The sequence below is a fragment of the Callorhinchus milii genome, unplaced genomic scaffold (assembly GCF_018977255.1).
Source record: "Callorhinchus milii isolate IMCB2004 unplaced genomic scaffold, IMCB_Cmil_1.0 Scaffold3, whole genome shotgun sequence".
NCBI classification, from domain to species: Eukaryota; Metazoa; Chordata; class Chondrichthyes; order Chimaeriformes; family Callorhinchidae; genus Callorhinchus; species Callorhinchus milii.
Genome location: NW_024704744.1, coordinates 43,082,361 through 43,106,084, shown reverse-complemented (window position 1 = coordinate 43,106,084; position 23,724 = coordinate 43,082,361). Strand labels below are relative to the sequence as shown.

The 23,724-nt window shown below is 41.1% G+C and overlaps 1 protein-coding gene across 3 annotated transcripts in view; it reads left to right on the top strand.

Annotated features, from left to right (window-relative positions):
- The window catches only part of rngtt (RNA guanylyltransferase and 5'-phosphatase), a 170,265-nt gene that overhangs the window by 45,013 nt on the left and 101,528 nt on the right, over positions 1 to 23,724 (top strand). For all 3 annotated transcript variants that reach the window (XM_007905080.2, XM_007905079.2, XM_042333592.1), the window contains exon 11: positions 12,839 to 13,003. In XM_007905080.2, coding sequence (XP_007903271.1) covers positions 12,839 to 13,003 — 165 coding nt within the window. The remainder of the gene's footprint in view (positions 1 to 12,838; positions 13,004 to 23,724) is intronic.

Below are 23,724 nucleotides of genomic sequence, written 5' to 3'. Positions count from 1 at the left end.
CACATTCCTCACTAGTCTCCCTAGCTCCACCATTCACAAAATCCAGCTCATTCAAAACTCCGCTGCCCGCATACTGACCCAGACCAAACTCCATACCCACATCTCACCAGTTCTGGCCAAGGTCCACTGGCTTCCCATCACTGAACAAATCGACTTCAAGATCTGCACTCTTGTGTTCAAATCCCTTCACTCCCTGGCACCTTGCTACCTCCTCAATCCCCAATTCACCACCTGGCGCCTCCACTCGACTGGCACCGGCCTCCTGCTCATCCCCCGCACCCTCCGCCCCACCATCAGAGGTCATGCTTTCAGCCACTACGCCCCAAAACTCTGGAACTACCTCAATCCCTCTGCCTTGTCCCCTCTCTCCCCTTTTTCAAGTCCCGCCTAAAAACTTTCCTCTGACCGTGCTTACGGCCACCTCCCCCCGGCTCGGAGTCAGGCTCCGCCACTGTTAAGCGCTCTGAGACTCTACCCTGCGTGCAAGTTATTGTTGTTGTTGTAGCTCAATGGTTAGAGCACTCGCCTTGCAAGCGAGAGACCTGGGTTCGATTCCCGGCAGGGTGAAAGGTTAGGCAAGTTTCCTTACTCCACATGCCTCTGTCTACCTAGCAGAAAGAGGAACCCGATTGTTAGTCGATTGATGGATCGCTTTTCCGAGGGTAATAATTACTTTTTTTTAAAAAAATTGGTTACTCAATCCACGACTGTTTGTGGGACACTGCTGTGCACAATTGGCTGCCATGTTCCACCCACAAAATACTCAATCAATTCACTTTACAATATAATCTGTGAAGTGTTTTGAGATGTCTCGAAAATGTGATAAGGCGCTATATCAAATGCAAGGATTATATTACTCAGCATGCAGTTGTGCAAAACAAGAACAAAATTACCTTTCAGGTCGGGAGGACGTCCCAAGGCACTGAACAGACAGAGTTTCGGACCCGAGCTGAGGGTCGGGATTGGGGAGGGTGGAGGGCGTGGGGGAAGCAGGGAGATCGAAAGCACAGTCAAAGAGGAAGGTCTTGAGATGGGTCTTGAAGGAGGCAAGGGAAGAGGCGAGGCGGAGGTACTGTGCGATGGACATTCCAGAGGGTGTGGGCAGAGTGGCAGAAGGTCCGGCTGCCAATAGTGGGGGGAGTGAGGCGGGGGTCATGAAGCAGTCCGGAGCCTGCTAAATGGAGGGAGCGAGAAGGATGGTTGGGGTTTAGGTAGTCGCAGAGGTAGGGGGGAGCAAGACTATGGAGGGCTTTGAAGGTGAAGTCTAGGATCTTGAACTGTATCCTCTGTGTGATGGGAAGTCAGTGCAGTCTGAGTGTCCAGAAAATATGAGCAGTAACTTGAGATGGAATGATAATAAATGCTTTACTGGTTATATTGATCGGTTCAAGGACTTTCAGCACCATTGTTAATAACAATAATGTGTGTAATTCAGATTCTTGTTTGATGTTTTTACACAGCAATGAAATGAAGGCTTTAGATGAGGCAAAAGGTGTCATACATTTCCACCATACTAATTCAGTATTGTACAAAAAAACTTCCTTTTTTTTAAATGAAAAAAAAATTTGACTTAAATTCTTCACACTCCAATTGTTATGGTATTTCTTGTGCCTTCCTTCACCTTTCTTATTATATCAACAGTAAAAACTGATTTGGAGGTGCTCACTCATATCATAGTATCATAAGAGTGAGCGCTGAATTTCAAATTACTACATTCAGTTGACACTGTTATCTATTCCTTCATTGAAGTGTTTTAAAAGTTTTGTATAATTGCAATATAAAATCAAACCTTGGAACAAATCATCTTTTTGGTCGGATAGTTTTCTTTTGCATTCAGTTTCCGGTTACATCCCAGATACAGATGAACGGGATCTGGACCACCCAGAACATCCAACCTGAAACATGGGCTGGTGCTCCAGCAGAACATCTAAAATGGGAAATGGTCATTCTAGTTAACTGGTGTTTTCTACTCTGAACATGCTTGCACCCATGGTACTCTTGGTCTGTGATAAGGGAAGGGATCAGATATGGCAGTTTCTTAGAACAACACCTGATGTTGTCTGAGAAGCCATTTTTACTGCTTCAAGAAACCCATTCACCAATAGAAGTTACGCTTGTATAGCACCTTTCATTTTGGGAGAACTTCTTCTGGGTGGGCTAATAACATTAAGAAGATGTTCGTTCAGGCAAATTAGTCTTCTCTTTTGTGATCATCTATATTGAGTATTTGCAACATCTTGTTAGGCTAAAGCTTGAAACTGAGCTCCTTGTGAGTTGGTGTGGTTTTGATCTTGCTCTTCTGTAAAACTTCTAGCTAGCTTACTTGGATAAATATTGATTTGGTATTTCACTGCATGAGTCTGTTTGGGTGTTAAAATAAATAAGGTCTCATTTTTCTGAAATTTGGATTGCAGTGTAGTATTCCGTAAGACTTCAAATGGCCTTATTTTGAACTTTTAGGTATATGTGATGAATACTTGTCACAGAAGACTATTGCTGGAAGCTGTGTTGTCATACTATCTGGTTAATGAGATTATGGCACACGTTTTGAAATTAAAGTCTGGAAGTGCTTCCCAGTAGTTTGTTTGAAGTATAGTAACTTTTATAGGAAACGTGGCAATCATTTTACACTCAGCAAGGTCTCGACAAGCGGCCATGAGGTGAATAACAATTTAATTTGGGGAATTGTTGGCCAGGACATCAGTTTAAACAACCTTTTCTTCTTGAAAATGTCCTGGATCTTTATTGTCTCTTTGAGGAAAGGGCCCAATTTGCTATCATCTTAAAATGGCACCTTTGATAATGCTTTGTTGTTTGGATGATTGATTAGATCCTGTATATGTATAAAGCGCTTAACATTGTGCCAATTGCAATGACATCATAAGCTATATGTATGCACTGCCATGTGCTGACAAAAAGCAGGAAATTCTAGGATTTCTAATTCTAAGTACTGTGGTTGCAGTTAGAGTGGTGCTCCAATGTCAGCGCTATTACTTGGATTGTTAAGCAATGCTGTTAGTACATTTGATGCTCCAATATAAAAGTAACATTAATGGCTCTTTCAAGGCTTAACAATTGTTAGTAGGCTATGAGTTCAAAGTCCTGACTTGGAGCTTGAATCTACAACCTTCTGGCTCAGTGGTAGAAATGCTACCAACTGAGTCAGGCTTACACCTGTTTTTAATGTTTGAAAACTATTTATTTCCCCCTTTTCTGAAGATGCTGGTTCATACTGGAGTACAGACATTGCCCACCTAAATACTTATTTTCATGTACAACAAATTGCATTTATACGGCACATTTCATGTAGGGAGAATGGCCCAAGGTGCCGGACAATCGAGGGTTTGCACTGAATTGAGGGGTGGGAGCAAAAGGGAATAGAGATGGGAAAATAATTGAAGGTGCGGGCATAGAAAGGTTGGGGATAGAGATAGGTTGGGGCAAGACAGTGGAGAGCTTTAAAAGTTAGACAAGTCCAAATAGGAGTGCCGGCAGTCTCTTTGACCATGAAGAGCATCAAAAGTGAACTTAGTCTTGTCTTCACCTGATACCTGCACATTTGCCTAGAAGAATAAAAGAAATGTAGTACTTTAAAAAACAATGAAGTGGATATTAGTTGTGCGATTTAAAAATAGTTTTGTTTTCATTATTTGAACTTATTGCTTACACGTGAGTAAGACTTCAATGACTTTGATACATTTGGAATGGAATTTACATACAGAATAGTTGATGTCTGGGATTGACAACAGAGTGTTATACTCTTTTTGGAATTTAAATAGAGCAATATGGTGGCAAACATCAGCAATATATGGGCATTGATGAAACCCTGATTAAAATCTATTCCTTATATCTCTTTTCAAAATATAGTTCAATTTGGGTTCTGTTTTCGCTCATTTTGGCTGCAGCAGATGTCACTGTGGTTAACAGCAAGAAGAACACTTATGAGGTTAATGTAATATTGTCCTCCCTGAAGGATTAGCAATCCTGATGCACATTCACTGCATGTTTGAGTGATAATAATTTCTGGTAATTATCTGTTGATTAACAATCCACATATATTTAAATCGTTAGAAACTGTTGATTCCTGTTAAGAGACAGCATAATTGGTTGAAGAAACTAACCTCAGCAGTTTATCTCATCAAGAATTTATTTTTGACTATTACTAATTGATTTTGTTCCCAAAACTGATTTATAAAGATTATTTTGTCTAAACCACATGATTTAGGTTTTGAAATATTCGAAGCACGGAAGAGACATTTAAAACGATGCAGCAAAATATGAGAATAGTTTGACAGCTTACTCGCAAGACTATTTCTTGGTATCAGCCAATCTATATTGTATCTTCAAAGAGCTGCCAATGTCTTGTAAGAGGAACAGCTGGCTCGTCAGGAATGTCTCAAAAATGAAAATGGGTATTTATCTCTTTTTAAAAAATAATAATAATATGGTCACTCAATCCTTGACTGTGCACAATTGTCTGCTGCGTTTCACCTGCAAAATATAGAGCCAATTTACTTTACAGTATATTCTGTGAAGCACTTTGAGATGTCTCAAAGGCGTGAAAAGGGCACTATTATAGGATGATTATTATTATTATCTCGCACTGTACCATTTGAGGAACACTCACTGTGGTTTTTGGTGCTCTGGATTCTGTGTCTCTTGTGCAGAGTAGAGTGATCTGGTTATATCAAATTACCTATTTGCCATCTAATTCTAAGTTCAACTGCATACAAATACCGGGAAGTGCCTTGAAGGAAAAAGTCCTCCATTGAGAAGTCAACTTTGATCAGTGCGTGGATAGTTAAGTTTCTCAATGCACTGACATTTAGTGTCAACCATTTAATCTTGGGCAGTACTATAAAATCTTTAATAAAACCTATTGGAAGCACAATTTGAAGAACCATTAGATCATGCAAGAATAGATATGATCACTATCTCTCTCACCTCAACCTTCACAGTTCTGTCCTTGAATGGTTCAGATTGTACCTTTCACACCGCCTCCACTTCATCTCCACAAATGCTTTCTCCTCTAGTCCTCCGCAGCATCTCATGCAGCGTTCCTCAGGGCTCTGTCCTTGGTCCCCTCCTCTTCAATATCCATATTTTGCCCACAACTATACAGTCAATTCACTTTACAATATATTCTGTGAAGTGCTTTGAGATGTCTAGAAGATGTGAAAAGTGCTATATCAAATGCAAGGGTTATTATTATATGCTCCCTCTTAGTGACATCATCCGCAGACATGGGGACAACGTCCATATGTATGCCGATGATACCCAACTCTATCTCTCTGCCTCCACCCTTGACTCCAGGACCACTGTTGTCCTGACAGACTGTCTATCGGACATCAAGTCTTGGATGAAAGCTATGAAGCTTTCAATTGAATGTCAACAAGACCAACACTCTCCTGATTGGCTCCCGTCACTACCTCCACACCTCAGGCCCTGACAGCATCACCATCCATGGTTGCACACTCCACTTTACTAAGCCAGTCCGGAACCTTGGCGTCTTGTTTGAACCTCAGCTATCCTTTTTACCCCACATCTGTACCCTGAACTGCTCTGCCGTCCCCCACTTCCGCAACATTGCCCAGCTCCTCCATTGTCTCAAACTGCAGGCAACCGAAACCATCATACACGCATTCATAACATCAAGGCTTAACTATGAAAACAACTCCCTTTTGGTCCCCCAACTCCTCCCTCCATAGGTGGCAGATCGTTGAGAACTCTGCAGCCCATGTCCTCTCCTGCACCAGGCTCCGTGACCCTATCACCCCCATTCTCGTCCGACTCCACTGGCTTCCCATCGCACAGAAGATACAGTTCAAGCTCCTGGTCCTCACCTACAAAGCCCTCTACGGCCTTGCTCCTCCTTATCCGTGCGATCCCCTAACCCCCTACCATCCTGCCTGCTCCCTCCGCTCAGCGGGATCTGGCCTGCTTCACATCCCCTACCTCACCCACCCCACCATTGGTGAGGAAGACTTCAGTTACTCAGCCCCCACCCTCTGGAACTCCATCCCGCAGTCCATTCGCCTCGCCTCCTTCAATTCGTCCCTTGCCTCCTTCAAGACCCTCTAAAGACCTTCCTCTTTGACCGTGCTTTCGATCACCCTGCTTCCCTCCCTGCCCTCCACCCTCCCAATCCTGACCCCCCAGCTCAGGTCCGAAACCCTGACTGTCCAGCGCCTTGGGACGTCCTCTCGATGTGAAAGGCGCTATACAAATGTGTTTTTGTTGTATTCTACTGGGACAGGAAATGGCCTTCTAAAACATGACTATTTCTTAGTTCCTCTGCTATACTCTAGGGGCTTTTAATTCTTTTACAGTTGTCTTTTTTCACAGATGAGCTAAGTAGTACAATGGGTCTCCCTGAAAATTACACATCTAGGTCTCCCACTGCTATGTGAGTGTCTTTAATGCAAACTCTGGGAGTTTGGGTATCAGATTCCATTTTAAGTATGAATGCTCCATCTGCTGTTTCTTAGAAAGTAGTCATGTATTAACATTTTGTACACTGCAGTTAAGAGATCTGAAGATTCTGTTTGTTCATCCAGGGATCTGACACATGCAAAAACCCATCACCATACTTGGTTTGTAGTGTTAGTCTGCTTTCAACAGAATATTGGACTACGGTGGACTGGCTGGCTCCGGAACTGAAATACTGAGACTGTTACAGAGGATTGACTCTTATTTGGTATCCCATTAGGTGGCATGCCTCCTTAGATCTAACTCCGCTCCAAAGAAATAAGGAATCCCAGCTGCCTTCTTTCTTCTCTCTTCCCCCCACCCTCCCCCCCTGCTTCCCAGGATAGTCATTATATGTAATGTTGGTCATTAGACATATGCCAAGCCAAAGTGATTAGAAGATACCAGAAATTCCTTCCAAACAAGAGCCACACACATACACACCCCTACCAATTAAACAGTGGTTCCACCGGTTTTATGTGCAGCATTTCTGCAGTAGTTGCTTACCTCTCCATACCAATTAAGATCTACACCAAGCCCTGAAGTGTGAGCATGACTTCTAACTGTCACTCCAAGCCTCAGAGTTACTTTATTGATATGCACCTACCTTCAGCCATTGGGAGAAGGCACATTATGCTAGTCACCTTTGTGATCCAATGTCCAAATCCAATGCCTTGTACAAACAATATATTTACATTTTTATTGCGCCTTTCACTTCGGGAGAATGTCCCAAAGTACTGGACTAGTTTGCACCCTGGACTTGTACTAGGTTTACTCATCTCCACCTGCTTATTCCAGGTCCCCATGAAAGGGGCCTTGAGCGAACGACAGGCATGCTGTGAAGCAAATCTGCCTGACTGCCAGCTAAGTGTTGACAATACTGAGCAACTGCCTGAATAGTCAAGAAGGTTGTTTAACCCTTTTATAACAATAATAATATATAATAAATGATTATATTCCAGCTTGTCAAGATGATCCAGACCTACATCTCAAATCAGAGTTGGCGATTCCAATCCTTGCATTTGATATAGGGCTTTGAAGTTGGGAAGACATCTCAAAGTGCTTCAAAGAATTTATTGTTGTATTTTGTGGGCGAACATTTGATGTTTGTACAGACATTGATAACAATTGTATTGTTGTATTGGCAACATGGTTATCTTTTGTGAGATTTAACCTGTGTTTCCAAAGACTCAAACTTGCAGTTTTAGCTGCACTCTGGGGTTCCCAAGGTTTGGCTGTCATCAACTGCATCTAATATTCTCCAGAATTAGGTAATTAGGCTGTGTTCCTTCAGAGAGAGAGTGGACATTTCATTCCAGACACGGGAAAATTTCCATGTATGGGTGGTATGCATATGTGGATCCCTCTGATATATACTTGTGGAGTCCATCGGTGGCCGGGCCTTCAGCCTCTCAGCCCCTAGGCTCTGGAACTCTATCCCCCAGTGCCTTCGCCTTGCTTCCTCCCTTTCCTCCTTCAAGGCCGGTCTCAAGACCTTTCTCTTTGACCGTGCCTTCAGCTCCCCTCTCGACTCTCTACCCCTCCTCGCTCCCTCCCTTCCCTCCCCTCACCCTGACCATTTCCCCCCTGCTCGGGTCCTGACCCAACTGTACAGCGCCTTGGGACGTCCTCCCGACGTGAAAGGCGCTCTATAAATGGAATCTTGTTGTTGTTGTTGTCCTGTAGCTCAGTGGTTAGAGCACTCGCCTTGCAAGCGAGACATCTGGGTTCAATTCCAGGCAGGGCGAAACCTTGGGCAAGTTTCCTTACTCTACATGCCTAATAATACTCCCTCCAAACCAAAAAAAAAAAAATTGATCATTTTCAATCCACGACTGTTTGTGGGACACTGCTGTGCGCAATTAGCTGCCGCGTTTCGCCCACAAATATACGGTCAATTCACTTCACAGCATATTCTGTGAAGCGCTTTGAGACGTTGAGAAGACATGAAAAGTGCTATGTCAAATGCAAGGATTATTATTATACTCCTGGCAGAAATGATAGTCAAATGAACGATAGTCAAATGGGTCAGAAACCTGGCTGATTTGGAAACCTGGCTGACTTGGAAATGGAAATGAGCACATGCAGCATTCAACATTATAATTTAGGTGGATTTTGGAGTTAGATAAGAAAAGTTATTGCATTTTTATGTGGGTTTAATAAAAAAGAAAATGAACTGAGCCTTCAGTGGTGGCTAACCTGGTAATGGAATGAGTTTCCATGATATGGTTGATATGAATTGTATGTCAATATCAGTGCTCTGGAGGCTGAAGTTGAACTTTAAATAATGACAACATAATTTCCAGTTAACTGAATCGTGCCAATTTCAAAATCGTTCAGGCCTTGTCTTTTTATTTCACAATGGAGAATGTTTTTGGGAAGAGTATCTTATAATTGCAATCTTGGTATCTCACCAGTTTTAGGCTGTAGTTAATTAACTAAGTTGACATTTTCTGCTGTGAGTAATTGTAAAAAAATATTGCCTATAGGTTGAGAATTATATTTAATTTATAGTTTAGGGTTTCTTCTTTATTTCAGCGGAATTGGGAATTTTAAAATGGTTTGAAAGTAAGGTGGACGCTAATAGGCAGGTTCCACTTTTTGTCGAGTTCAAATTGAGGGGGGATAAATATAAGGTAGTCAGTAGCTCATCTAAAAGAGAATTTCCTTTCAAAGTGAGTTGTAAGAATAATAATCCTTTAATTTGGTATAGTGCCTTTCTTGTCTGGAGGAGTCTCAAAGCGCTTCACAGGATTTACTGAGAAGTATAGTGACTTTATTTTGTAGAAGAATGTGGCAGCCAATCTGCGCACTACAATAAATGACCATGAAATGAATGACCAATTTTAAATATAATACAATGTACATTTATATAGTGTCTTTCATGCCAGGAGAACATCACAAAGCTGAATGGGTAACTGAGCTGAGGGTGGGAAGAGAAGGCAGTAGAGGAAAAGATGACCGAAGAAACCAGGAATTTTATCTGTTGATCATTGACCGGGACACTGGGAGAAATTCCCTTTTCGTACATGTAACTCACTGTCGGAAGCTGTGTTTGAAGGAAAACGTATCAATGTAGTTAAGTTGATGCATACACAAGGGAGAAGAGAATAGACAGGTATAGGAGAATTTAGGAGGAGCAAACTCTCGTAAAGTTTAAACGCGTAAAGCATGTATGCGGATGACACCCAACTCTGCCCTCTGCCTCTACCATCAACGCCAGGACCACTGCTGTTCTCACAGACTGTCTGTCGGATATCAAGTCCTGGATGAGAGCTAACTTCCTTCAGTTGAATGTCAACAAGACCAGGGCCCTTCTGCTTGGCTCCCGTCGGTGCCTCCATATCACGAGCGCTGACAGCATCACCATCCATGGATGCACACTACAACTAATGGAGCCAATACGGAACCTTGGGTCCTGTTTGACCCTCAACTGTTCTTCATACCCCACATCTATACCATGACCCCCTCCGCCTTTTCCCACCTCTGCAACATCGCCCAGCTCCGTCGCTGTCTCATACCGCAGCCTCCGAGACCCTCTAACACCCACTCATAACATCCAGGCTCGACTACGCAAACGCCCTGCTTGTCGGCCTCCCCAACTCCTCCCTTCGTAGGCTGCAGATCATCCAGAACTCTGCAGTCCATGTCCTCTCCTGCACCAGGCTCCGCGACCCTATCACCCCCATCTTCGCCCGACTCCACTGACTTCCCATCACACAGAAGATACAGTTCAAGATCCTGGTCCTCAGTTTCAAGGTCCTCCAACGCCTTGCTCCTCCTTACCTCTGCGACCTCCTAACAACCTGCCCGTTCCATCCGCTCAGCGGGTTCCGGCCTGCTTCACGACGGCCGCCTCACCCCCACCATCAGCGGGTGAGCCTTCAGCCACTCTGTCTCTACCCTCTGGAACTCCATCCTACCCCCTTCCTTGCCTTCTTCAAGACTTGTCTCAAAACTCTCCTCTTCGACCGTGCCTTCTGTCACCCTCCTTCCCCCTGTGTCCCGCACCCAGCTCAGGTCCAAAATGCTGATTGTCCAGTGCCTTGGGACGTCCTCCCGATGTGAAAGGCGCTATACAAATGTCATTTTGTTGTTGATGCGCCAAATTGCCTGTTTCTATTCTGCAACATTCTCTATAAATAAAAGTCTTGAGTACTGACTCATACGTGGTAGCATCCAGTAATAACTAAAAAGAACATAAGAAAAACGCAATCACTAATTACTAGTATAGGTAAATATCTGAACTATTGCCTTATGCTATTTGATAATTCATTTCTGAGGTACTGACATCTGATCACTGACTTTTGTCAGGATAGGTTTTAATTTGCCTGGTTGCTTCCCCCACCCCTTCTCCTGCACATTTTGAGGTTGTTTGCCTTGTCAGTTGCCTTTTCACTGGTGAACTTGTGTTTTCAAAGGCAAAGGATATGTGCGTTCAAAAAGTCTATTCTATAAATCCTGAAGATATGAAAACTCAAACTATGAAAAAGTGTGCCATCTATTGGGAATGTTCCTGTTTATGGTTGTGTAAATTTGTACCCTAGATTTTAGGGATCTGGATATTTTCCAGAACAAGTTTCTATGCCCTGTTTGTTGCTTGTTTTCAATAAGGCTGTAACTTTGTTCAGATTACTTTGTATATGTTTGGACATGGTATAATCAAGCCCATCAAGAAAGGTGGGAATGTATTTGGGATTGTCAGTTGACAGTCAGTAAGGTAACCGTGTTTGACCTCCATTTGCAAATCAACTTTGCTCACACCTCTCCCTCCACTCCCAACTCAAACTCTCCCAGTCGGGTTTTGCCCTGCGCACAGCACAGAGACAGCGTGCATCAAAGTAACAAATTATGTCCTCTCTCTCTGACTAGGGCTCCCTCTGCCTCCTTGTCCTCCTGGACCTTTCTGCCGCGTTCAGCACAATCGATCATGCTACCCCCCACCGCCTCTCCCTTATTCAACTTAGTGGGACCACACTTACATGGATCGAATCCTACTTAACAAACTGGCAACAATACATCTGGGCAAATGTTTTTTCCTCCCTTTCCCACCTGCGGGATACCCCAAAGCTCAATTCTTACCTTATTCTTTTCCTTATCCACATGCTCCCTCTCGATGATGTCTGCAGACAAGGGGTCAACTTCCACATGAATGTGGATGACACCCAAATCTACTTCTCCTCCTCCAGCTGTGACTCCCAGTCCACTGATGTTTGACGGACATCAAGGCCTGGATGAGTGGAAAAATCTGGCAGCTGAATGTCAGCCAGACAGAAGCCATATTCTTTGGTTTCTGTCAAAGTCTTCTCTCCTGTGGGTCTGAACTCCTCAAACTCCCTGGGCTCTCCCTCAGACTGACTGAACCCGTGCAAAACATAGAAGTCAGGTTTGATCCCCAGCTTTCCTTTCTTCTCCACATTAGTTCCCTGACCAGGACTGCTTTTTCCACATCCGCCACATTGCCCGCCTCCATCCATAACTCACAACCATTGCAGCCAAAACCCTCATCCACGCCTTTGTTACTTCCCAGCTGGACTATTCTAATGCCCTCTTCGCTGGTCTCCACGATACACAGAATTCAATTAATCCAAAACTCCGCTGCCCGGATATTCATCCTCACAAAACTCTGTACCCCCATCACACCAGTCCTTGCCAGGCTCCACTGGCTCCCAATTACCGAACGGATCGATTTCAAGATACTATCACTCTTTTTCAAATCCCTTCTTGCTCTCCACCTCCCTATGTATCCGATCTACTTACTCCACCATCCGCTCGGTTGGCTCCGGCCTCCTGTTTGTCGCTTGTCCCCTCCCCCCTTCGGGGGCTGTGCCTTCAGCCCCTATGCACCAAAACTCTGAAACTCTCCTTCAATCCTTACACCTTGCCCCCTCCCTCCCCTCTTTCAAACCATATTTTGTTCAGTACAATTTGGAGATTTATCAGAAGATTGAATAACTGGTATTATGCAAGATGAAGAGCAATTAACTTTATGCAATTCTGGTGTTTAATTTATTTGAATACGTCCATGCACTAGTGCAGTGCGCAAATAGAATCTTATTGTTGACTTCAGTCACAAGCATGATGTCAAATGAATAGTAATCCTCAGGTTTGCATCTGTGACTTCTTGATTTCAGCTGCTTCATAATGAGAGGGAGGAAATTAAGTGTAAAGTGGAAACCAAATGCTTAATATTTCCGGGCTCTCTATAGGGTATCCCGCCCGTTCTCTAGTACTGCCTGAGGAGTGGCATTGGCAAGGACCGACTTCCTTTCCCCAGTTGTAGTGCATAGCGGTCTGAAAAAGGAAGAAGAGAAAATAACTAAAGCTTGTTGACTGCTGTGCTAATTCATATATTTTGCCCTCATTATAGGGAAAGCCAGTTGGAGACTGTGATTTTAATGTTCGACTGAGCTGTATTGAGAAGGAGATAATACAACCAAGGCATGAAAAAATGAAGACCGGGCAGATTGACAAAACGCGGGAACCGTTTAGTGTCCGAAACAAGCCATTCTTTGACATCCATGCTGCAAGAAAGGTGAATAATTGATGATTTTCAATGGATTTTGGATACTTCTGTATGTTCAACATTCCAGATGAGACAAATAGTTTAATGTTGGTACAATATATTAGCCATATAGAACTTGAATTTTAGAAAGCTGCAACCCAGAATCAGGCTATGTGGCCCATCATGCCAGTGCTGCCATGTTTTGCTATGTTGTTTAATCTCTGCTTGTTCTGTACGCTCTTTAAATATTCCTCATATTCAAGTACTTGCCCGTCTCCAACAATACCTCTCCCCAAAAGCTGCCGAAACCCTTTTCCATGCCTTTGTCACCTCTGGGCTGGACTACTCTAATGCCCTGCTTGCCGGTCTCCCCTCCTCCACTATTCACAAAATTCAGCTCATTCAAAACTCTGCCACTCGCATTCTCACCTGCACCAAACCTCATACCCCGATTAGTCCAGTCGTTGCCAAATTCCACTGGCTCCCTGTCACAAAGCGGATCAGCTTCAAGATCCTCACTCTTGTGTTTAAATTTCTCCATTCCTTGGCAATCCCTGTCTCTCTAACCTCCTCTCTTCCCATAGCAGTACCCGCTGCCTCCACTCTACTTGGTCCAGCCTCCTCCGCGTCCCCCAAATCCTCTGCTCCACTATCGGCGACCGTGCCTTCAGCCGCTACGCCCCAAAACTTTGGAACTCCCTTTGGAGACCTCAACCCCTTCACCTTGATCCCTCCTGCCCCATCTTCAGGTCGTGCCTAAAGATCTTCCTCTTCGACCGCGCCTAGGGTCACCTTCCCCCTCCCCCTGGCTTGGCCTTGGGCTTCGCCATTGTTAAGTGCTCTGACACTCAGTCTGGCATGGAGGGCGCTATATAAATGCAAGTTGTTGATGTTAAATTTTCTCAATATGTATGATTTGCTTCAAAAACAAGGAGTTCAGTGCTACCACTAGATTTATTTAATGGATGAAGCACCTCATTGTTCACTCAACATATAGGGGCATCTACAAAAATATAAATCTCTGACTCAGCAGAATTGATCATTATATCTAGCTCGTGAATATTACCATAGGTTTAACTGAGTACTGATAATTTGTCCATTCTGCCTCTACCAATGGAATGATCAGATGATGGATAGGTTTTATATGTGGTTCTGGTTGAGGAGCAGAAAGATTACAACAGTGTTAATTATGAGCATTTTGATATTCTAAAAGTTAAGTAACATAACACTCAACACTCCCATATAAATTATACTAACTTTAGGTTTTAAATAAATATTCTATTTTTCATTTGGGTTCACATTGATAGATAAGTCTTAATAAGTGTATATTGCCATGTTTCAGCAGCAGGTTGTTTAGTTTTCCTTTCTCATGTCCACCCAATTGTGGGAAAAAACAAATCTAACATTTCTGAATTGTCACTCCTAATGCAATCATTGATCAATGGGTGATTTTCTCTGTTTGTGAAATTAGTATTTTAAGAGCTCCAGATTATCCATAAATAATTACTTGTGTTCTTGTCTCTAAGGACTTGTGATAAAGTATATTCTATTCCCAAGTAAGCATATTGCAAATCTTCTTAAAGTGTGTTTGACAGCTGATTAGTCTGTTTTAGGTTTACAAACAGCAAATGTGCAGGAGTAAATTGAACTATTTTCTACATTTTCAGTGGGGCCTGTATCAAACCAGATTTAAAGTATCTGATTTATTAAGACAATAAGGTTTCCAATCTTGCCCTGATTACTTGGTGAGCTACTTTTTAGAAAAGAATGTTTGCCTAAATTCTTCATGCAATCAGAAAGGTGGAGGTAGTATAGCTTGTAACTTTATTTATAAATGAACAGGTAATCTGATTTGCTTTCATTCAATTTACGTTTTTTTATTTTTAGTGGCTTTGGAGAGAACTATCAGCACATTCAGTCATGCTTTATGCTAGTTTGATACTCTCGTTTGATACTTATTAATGTGTTTAATTTACACGAGGTGCTTTACAGAGCTTCCAGTCAGCTCTTGTGCATTGAGATATCCTTCCAACTTGAAAGGTTCTATATAATTGTAAAATTGTTCATTTTTTTCAACTTGCCATATTTGGAATCAACTGCAGATATCAAAATTCATGATTAAACTAAATTTATATTTTTAGCTTAAATTCAAAGCTTACTAAATTTATTTAAAGTAATAGCATTTTATTTCTATTATGCATTCATGCTCCAACATGATAGTCACCATTTTACTGCATTTTACATCGGAGGATAAAAATTTGTATATTATATTAATCCTTGCATTTGATATAGCACCTCATCACATCGTCGGGTTGACTCAAAGCGCTTCACAGAATGTACTCGAAAATGGAGTTACTGTATTTTGTGGCTGAAATGTGGCAGCCAGTTTGCACACAGCAACTTCCCACCTTTCTCTAAATTTTATTTATTGGAAAGAAAGATAGAGAGACAGACGGAGGGAGACACAGAGAGGGAGGGAAGGTGCAGTGGTTGCTATAATATTAATAATCCTTGCATTTGATATAGTGCTTTTCGCATCTTCTAGACGTCGCAATGCGCTTCACAGAATAGACTGTAAATGTGAATTGACTGTATATTTGTGGGTGAAATGTGGCAGCCAATTGCACACAGTAGTGTCCCACAAACAGTCGTGGATTGAAATGACTAATTTATTATTGTTTTTTGAGGGATTATTATCAGGCATGTGGAGCAAGGAAGCTTGCCCGAGGTTTCACCCTGCCGGGAATCGAACCCAGGTCTCTCGCTTGCAAAGCAAGTGATCTAACCACTGAACTACAGGACTCCACCTGTACTACAGGACTCCACTGAGCTTCAGGACTCCACCTCCACCTGTTGCTGGCAGATTTGTGTGCTGAGCTCACCTTTCCTAGGCCGGATTTTTCATTCTCAAGATGAGCAAGCCTTCTGGAAACTCGATGCCCATCATAAAGCCCAGGTTCTAATTTTCCAAGTAGAGATCATACATTTTTACCCCATTTCCCTATTTCTCTATTTCCATTCAATGGCAAGAAGAATTGAGGAGTTTCAGTTTTGGGTATAGTAATGTGTTCCCTATTAATTATAAGAGCCCAAAAAATTTGATTTGAATCTTGGAGGAAATGCACAGCTGATTTTATGTAAATTATTTTGTAATTTGTATTGTATGTCTGAGGGGCTTTATTTTGTATCTTCACATCAAGAATTTTCTTAACTATGAATACGATTTGTTGATAATTCTGCCAACCAACCACTTTTTGAAGGCGTGGTAGATAGGAGACACTATCCCATCTTGGTTTGTCAAAGGCATGTGAAAAAATGTCTCTCTAGTTGTGGAATTTAATTTTGAGCAACTTGATCTCAGAACCCTTTAAACATGAACTGCTTTTGAGTTTGAATTCCTTGTACTCAAAACAATTGCCGGATTGGGTCTTGACGTAGGAAGCAGTGCTAGAGAATTGTACGCATTATTGTTTAACCTATATTATGATGTTGGATGCATGAGAAAGGCAATTGCATTTTGGGTACTTTGAAGTATCCTAAGCCTTGGCTCTTGTCAACCTCCGCCTAATACTTGTCCTGTAGCTCAGTAGTTAAAGCACTCGCCTTGCAAGCGAGAAACCGGGGTTCGATTCCTGGCAGGACGAAATGTTGGTCAAGTTTCCTTACTCCACATGCCTGTTTACCTAGCAGTAAGTGGTTAACGGTTATTGTCAATTGGTGGATCGCTTTTAGATAATTCCTTTTTTAAAAAAAATTGGTTACTCAATCCACGACTGTTTGTGGGACACTGTTGTGTGCAAATGTCTGCAGGATTTTGCCCACAAAATATACAGTCAATTAATGTTACAGTATATTCTGTGAAGGCTTTGAAATGTCTCGAAGACATGATAAGGCGCCATATCAAAATGCAAGGATTATTATTATTAACTTCAGTTTTTCATCCAGAATTTTAAAACATTCATGTTTTATATTTCCAAGTATCTATCTCACATTGCCCTTATAATCTGAATTTTTTTATTGATTACCTCCATCAAAGTTAACTCTTTATTTGCATTGCAAGACTGATACGCCATGCAGCAATCCACAGTACTCCAGTGCAGTACCGTGGATTGCTGCATTGTTAAAGATGTCATTCTTCAGATGAGACAACTGTCCAGGTGGACATTAAAGATCCTAATCAAAACAAAATTTTGTTTTGGGCACTAATCAAAACAAAATTTGGGCATTAATCAACTGAGCCAAATTTTCCTCGGTGTCCTGCCCTCCAGGTGGCTCACTTTATGGCTGCTTGTGGGACACTGTTGTTCTTGAATTGGCTGCCCGATTCACTGCAAATGCAAGCTTTGTGTGCCCACACAATTTACAGCAACTAGTTGTGCAGCGCTTTACCTTTTGATGTAATAGGTACTATTTCAAATGCAAGATTTATTATATTCATAAAGGAGCAACAGTACTGGCTCTTGAGGGGAGACCCAAGAAAAAAACGTTTGTCTCAGTGGGTTAACACAAGGTTAACATAGTGTGACCTAAATCTAATTTAAAGTGGTAGATTGAAATCTTTCTTTGATGGTTGTCAAGGTCCCAGTTCTAGCTCAGTTGGTAGCAAGGTTGAGTCAGAAGGTTGTAGGTTCAAGCCCCATGTCGGGACTTTGACTATCCAAGGCAGTGCTGAAGAGGTGTGATGCATTGCTGGTGGTGCCGTCCTTCGGATGAGTCTTTAAATTGAGACCCTGTCTGCATGTTCAGATGGGCTTTAAAGATATCATGGCAATATTCAATAAGAGAAGGGATTTTCTCCGTGTCCTGGCCAAGTAAATTTGGCCATTTGTTTCATGACTGTCTGTGGGACATTGCTGTACAAAAACTAGCTGCTGTGTTCGCCTACAAAATACACATAATCACTTCAATTTACAGTATATCCTGTGAAGCACTTTGAGACATCCTCCTGATGTGACTCTATATGATCCCATGGATCTATTCAAAAGAGAAGGAGTTTCTCCTGGTGTCCTGGCCAAAATAAAATCACAGTAAAATTCTGTGAAACGCTTTGAAACATCCTTCAGAGGTGATAGGATGCTATACCAAATGCAAAGATTATTATTATTATAATACTAAATGTAAGGTTTATTATGCTTTTGACCATCTATCCACTACAAGTGTCGGTTTCTGCATTGCTTGCTTCTTTGTGGATGTTGACATCTATCTTCCATGTATTTTTGAAGCTCTGAAAAAGACTGACCGAAGCTTATCTGTTTTCTCATTTGTTCTCTTTGTAAGTATATGGTGAATACATCTGGTTGAGGTACCCCAAGGACATAGTCTTTTGAATTTCTTCACCTTGTACTTACTCACCTTGTATCTTATGACCTGTATGTACAGATTCTTAATCTAGTTTAAGTAGACTCAGAAGTCACACAGATTAATGTGAGGATACAGCATTCAGCCACATAGATTGATGCAGATTTCACATTATGCTTACTCTGTTGGAAATGAAGCTGCTTCATTCCCAGCAATAGAGTGGGAAGTCTGATGTAATATTTCATAGATTGTATTGGGCCATTCAAACACTTACACCTGATATTTGGCATTTTGTGCATGATGAACATTATGATTAGGTAATTGGCATTTTGAATAATGGTGAAAGTTAGACCAAGGGAGGAGGGAGTCCCATTATGAATCGCACCCACTGTGTTTTGTACTGCAGCAGTGGAAAACATTACTGCTCTTCAAATTTTCTCCAGGAAATTTTACTTTAATATCAAAATGCTAAACAAATGTCTCTTTCAATTGCGCTATGTATAAGTTGGTACATATGGTGATGGAGCTAGGGAGACCAGCAAGGAATGCATTTGAAAACTCCAGGCAGAAGATAATGACAACATTGATAAGATTTTTTGCGAGTGAGGTCGGGTTGGATGCGGGGGATGTGAACAGAGGTGAAGAAAAGCAGTCTTGGTTAGGAATTGAAAGCGAGGGCGAGACGAAAGCCAGGGATTGAACTGGGTGGTTTGGTGAATTTGAGAGAGAAGTTTGAGCGGTAATAGACAGAATGCGGAGATGTTGACGGGAGCCTTGGAGGAGGTTTCCGTTTTGTCCATTTATACATGGATATAGACGGATTTATGTTGAAAAACAATGCAGGCACAGATCAGCATACCATCATTTTATTGGATGTATCTGCTTGCTACCAGGACAATTTTGCAAAGGGTTATGAGGATTCCAACTGCAGCTTGCAAAATAGCTTGTAGCAAAAGACAACTTGCAGCGTCACACATGAATGATGCCTGCAATGTTGACACATCAGCCTTGGTCAAGGCAGTTTTTTTGTATTCAGTATGCCTAGCTCTGGGCATGAGGTGCCATTGGACACAAAAGTTGGCAGAAATGTGCCCTTTGAAGACGAGTACCGTTTTACTGACAAGGTCATCCAAACTCTCGACAGTTTAAAGGGGAAATAAACATCATGATGTGCTATTCTTGTTCAAAGGAATGATTTCATAATCCTGATTTGTCTAATTGGTATTGATTGTTTTCTTAAATTTTACTATTTTGAAAAATAACTGCTTGCTATTGTTACTTGGTGTTGGATGTGCTTCCAATGGTTGGTACAATTGCTCATTAATTTTGGCAGATTATTCATAAAACAACTATTTTCTGTTTTAAGAGTCCTTTAAAGAGTTGGTTTTACACTAAACAAAATATATACTTAAAGTGCTTTACAAAGTAATTCTGTAGAATTAGTTTCTCTTTTTAAGAGCTTTGTTTCAATTTAAACATAGAACTGACAAGGTAAGATAAAGATCCTGCAGGACGAAAGATGTTTAAATGAAGTGCCTTATTAAATAGAATATGATGCTAGAATAATAGAATTGCTGTACAAAACAAAGCATTTACCACCATCTATCATTACTTCCTGTGGTTTAGGAGGCTATGTCTCAAAACTTCCCAAGTGATCAAGTCACCTTAGATCATACTCACACTCCCCTTTCCCTGAAATAAACATGATGCACTGTGCAGAATAATGACACTCTCTGCTACTGTGATAAGCACACACATTTACCTTCACATCATATTTCTGTGAAAAAGCTGTGTTGAACAAATGTGCAACTTTCTCTGCAGTGAACTTGATTTGGATTGCAGCACAAGGTTGTTATTGTCAACACTTGTATGAAGTACTTGCTATGGAATTTCAATGCTATCATTATTACGTAGAATCAGTAATCAACTTTTTTTAGTTATATATAGTCTTGAAAGAAATAATTTTTTTGAAAAGGTATAATGATTAATTTGTTAGACAGCAAAATACTGTTACTGTTAATGATAATAATAATCCTTGCATTTGATACAGCACTTTTCACATCTTCTAGACGTCTCAAAGAACTTCACAGAATATACTGTAAAGTGAATTGACTGTATATTTTGTGGACGAAACGTGGCAGCCAATTGCGCACAGCAGTATGGCGCACTCTTAAAAATGCAGTTCATGTTATTCATTCAGTCCATAAATCAAAAGAGAATGACATAAGCAGAACATTTCATATCAATTCTATATGGACTAATACACAAGTTGCATGTGCAAAATGCATACTTGCCCCTTGGCGTAGCTAATGATTTTTCACATTTTGAATTCCCATCTTGATTTTTATGTAAAACTATCAGATGAGTCTGATTTCATCAGAATATTTTGATTTCTAAGTTTTTTGTGAACCTGTTATAGAGCAGCTAATTTAGCGAATTGATATTTTCCAGTGATACTTTTGATAAGATGTCCAGATAAAGGTTCAGTATGAATTGTGCCATAATCTTGATTATCCAAACAGCTCCTTTCATTGGCTTTTCTCCAGTAATTGGCTAACTGGAAATTAAAGCATTTTAATTGGGGGGGGCAGAAACACACAAGAAGTAGATTTTTCTCTTGATGGCTTCTTGAGCTTCAGGGAACAACTCTGCTCTCGTTCACCTTTGCTGGATGCGGAGGACATTCTTTCGCTTAGCTTTATTTTCAGAACAATTAGTTTTATGAACCCTTCAACTACCATGTGAATATTTATCTTTACCCATGCATTTCTCTTATTCCACACTGTTTAGCAATTTAACATCTTGCTACACAAGGTTCCAAGCAGCAGTATCCAGTAGTGTTTTATTTTTCTGTATTGGTTAGGGTTACTTTGCTTGATGCTGGCTGTTTTAGAAATTGAGTCTAAACTTGTTATTTTATTAAACAAACAAATACTGTATTTAATTCCAATTTACTTCTAAATTAGAACTAATTACAAAATCATTGTCGGGGCTAGAGTTTACCTGGGATCTAGAGTTTTCCAGGCTTCAGTAATTGTGCAATTTGCCCATCTTCCTTCTTAACCATAAAATTAGTAGAAAATGCTTCATAATAACATTGAACATTATTTCATCTGTAAGTTTCCACCTGCAGTGAACAACTGGCTCCAAGGTGACATGTTTGGCAATCGAATATTGGAATTGTACCCATCCTCTGTGGCAGTCTCGGTAGTCCAGTTTCTGAGCCAGGCTGGATCCCAGTATTCCAGGGGACAGCTGATGACCGGACAGCCAACCTGGCTCATTGGTAGGACTTGGAAGAGCGGATCAGTCATTGGGGGCAGGGACTTTGCCCATTCAGCTCCTGTTAACTCCGTAAGCCAAATCTCTACTGGATAGGGTGGTCCTAGCTGGACAAGCAGAGAGAGTGCTTGCCAGGCAGTGGTCTCAATAGCAAGCTATGTGGCTTTAGTTGATTTGACTCCAGCGGACCCCAATGTACACTCTGGGGTCCCCAAGCCTTGGCTTTTGCCAACCAGTGCCTAATACATTCTGCAATTAGTTAAGCAGGATGTGCCCCTCGAGGGAGAGAGAGCACCTTCCATTCCAACAAATATCTCTAGAATTTCCATGTATAGGAAATTCCATGTATAGGAAATGTATAAAACGGACCAAAAGAGTTCATGGATCCCAAAGTGCATGAAGTCCCGACCCCCAAGAGTAGATTATAGCTTTGAAATAACTGCCATTCATATGTGGAATTTTATTGTTTGCATCTTAAATTTGTTAGTCTTGCTATATTGGGTCATGTTCCAGTATCTGGAGTCTGTGTGAAGCAAAGAATGGATGCTTCAAATCATAGGTTTTTCCTTTTTCTTATATCCATCTAAACAGTAATTTAGCAGAATCTAGAAATGATGACCTAAAAAGTAACTGAATTTACCATGTATATTAATACAGCACATTTCTTACATATTTACTGCATTCCTCTTTTTGTGAAGCATTACCCTTTAGAAGAAGATTGTAGTTTAGTGACCCAGCTTGTACAGCACTCAAACATATCTGTATGATCCACAGTGAATTATTAAAAGTTAAATCCTCCTTTAGTCATTGGAAAATGGTTGATAGAATAGTCTGAAGGTTAGAGATATGGCATATCAACACCTTCAGGTACAAATGTGTTTTACAGATTCCACTTGAGGTACAGAATGTTGAATGTTTTTTTCAATAGGTCAGTGCCAGTTCTCTGATACAAGCTGACAGCTGAGGACAGGGCAATGTTGCCTTTACAATGTAACAAGGGAAGACGGCATGGCATTGTCAGCTCACTATATTGCCCTTGAACTAATTCCGTAGTATAAAAGAAGCATTAGAAACCAGATGACAACTAACTGTTGGGATATTAGTGCACAAAGCAAGGTTTACAGAGGGAATTAAAATCAACAATAATGTTATTACTGCAACTTTTCAAAGACCATCTCCAATCAATTGCTGAACAATTAAACATAAACTGAAATTATTTCATCATTCCTTTCCAACTATTATTCCTAAGTATACAACAAATCAGAGATAGAATATTGCTCAGTGTTATTTTATTATTTAATCATTGGACTCTCACACTTTCAATTACACATCTGACATTTTCTGCACATTTAATGATGTTATGTATGCAGTGAATGCTTCCCTCCTACCAAGCCACATAATGTTTTTTTGGGGTCAGCTGGATGTCTAACAAATGCAGAAACCCATCGCCAAGCTTAAGATTAAGCTTAAGGTTCAAACCAGAGTATTTGGTCAGTTTTATAGCCTTCGAGTTTACTAAATCAGTAGAAATACAGTATTTATTAGTTTAGTGAGTTTCTAGTTATACAGGAAAACTCACATAAGACGTATCAGCTGGGATCATAACATTTAATGACTAATGCAAGCTGCAAGCAAACTAGATCGTATAAAATCCAATTTAATCAATCTATACTGTGAATGATTAATTGAATGCAGCTGGTAAGTGCGCACCCGGTGACGGGTCAAGACTATGTTTTCTGTGATTTAGTGCATCTTGATCCCGTTATTGCATGCGCATGTTGAACCTTAGAAAATTACATTGAATCGCAGGAAATGAAGTTCTTCTGCACGTGCGTCGACAGATCAAGACTGTTTCCCGCGCTTCAGTGCAGCTGGTGAGTGCAAGAGGAATAGAGGATAGGAGAGTGGTGTTACGAATTAGGAGTTGATAAATAAGACTAGTGCATAGAAATCTCAGTGTTTTTAATAGGAAACTGAATGGCACTCAGTTGGATGTACGACTTGGGCGATTATATGATTTATAAAGATAAGACTTATACAAGTTTTACTGTATTTCTGCTGGGACAATGAGAGGTTTTTTGAACTTAGTGACTTTATGAAAAACAATTAAATAATTATTTTGGTAAACTTTAAGATTGTTGTCTGGATGCATAGAATTGTAGAAAGGTTAC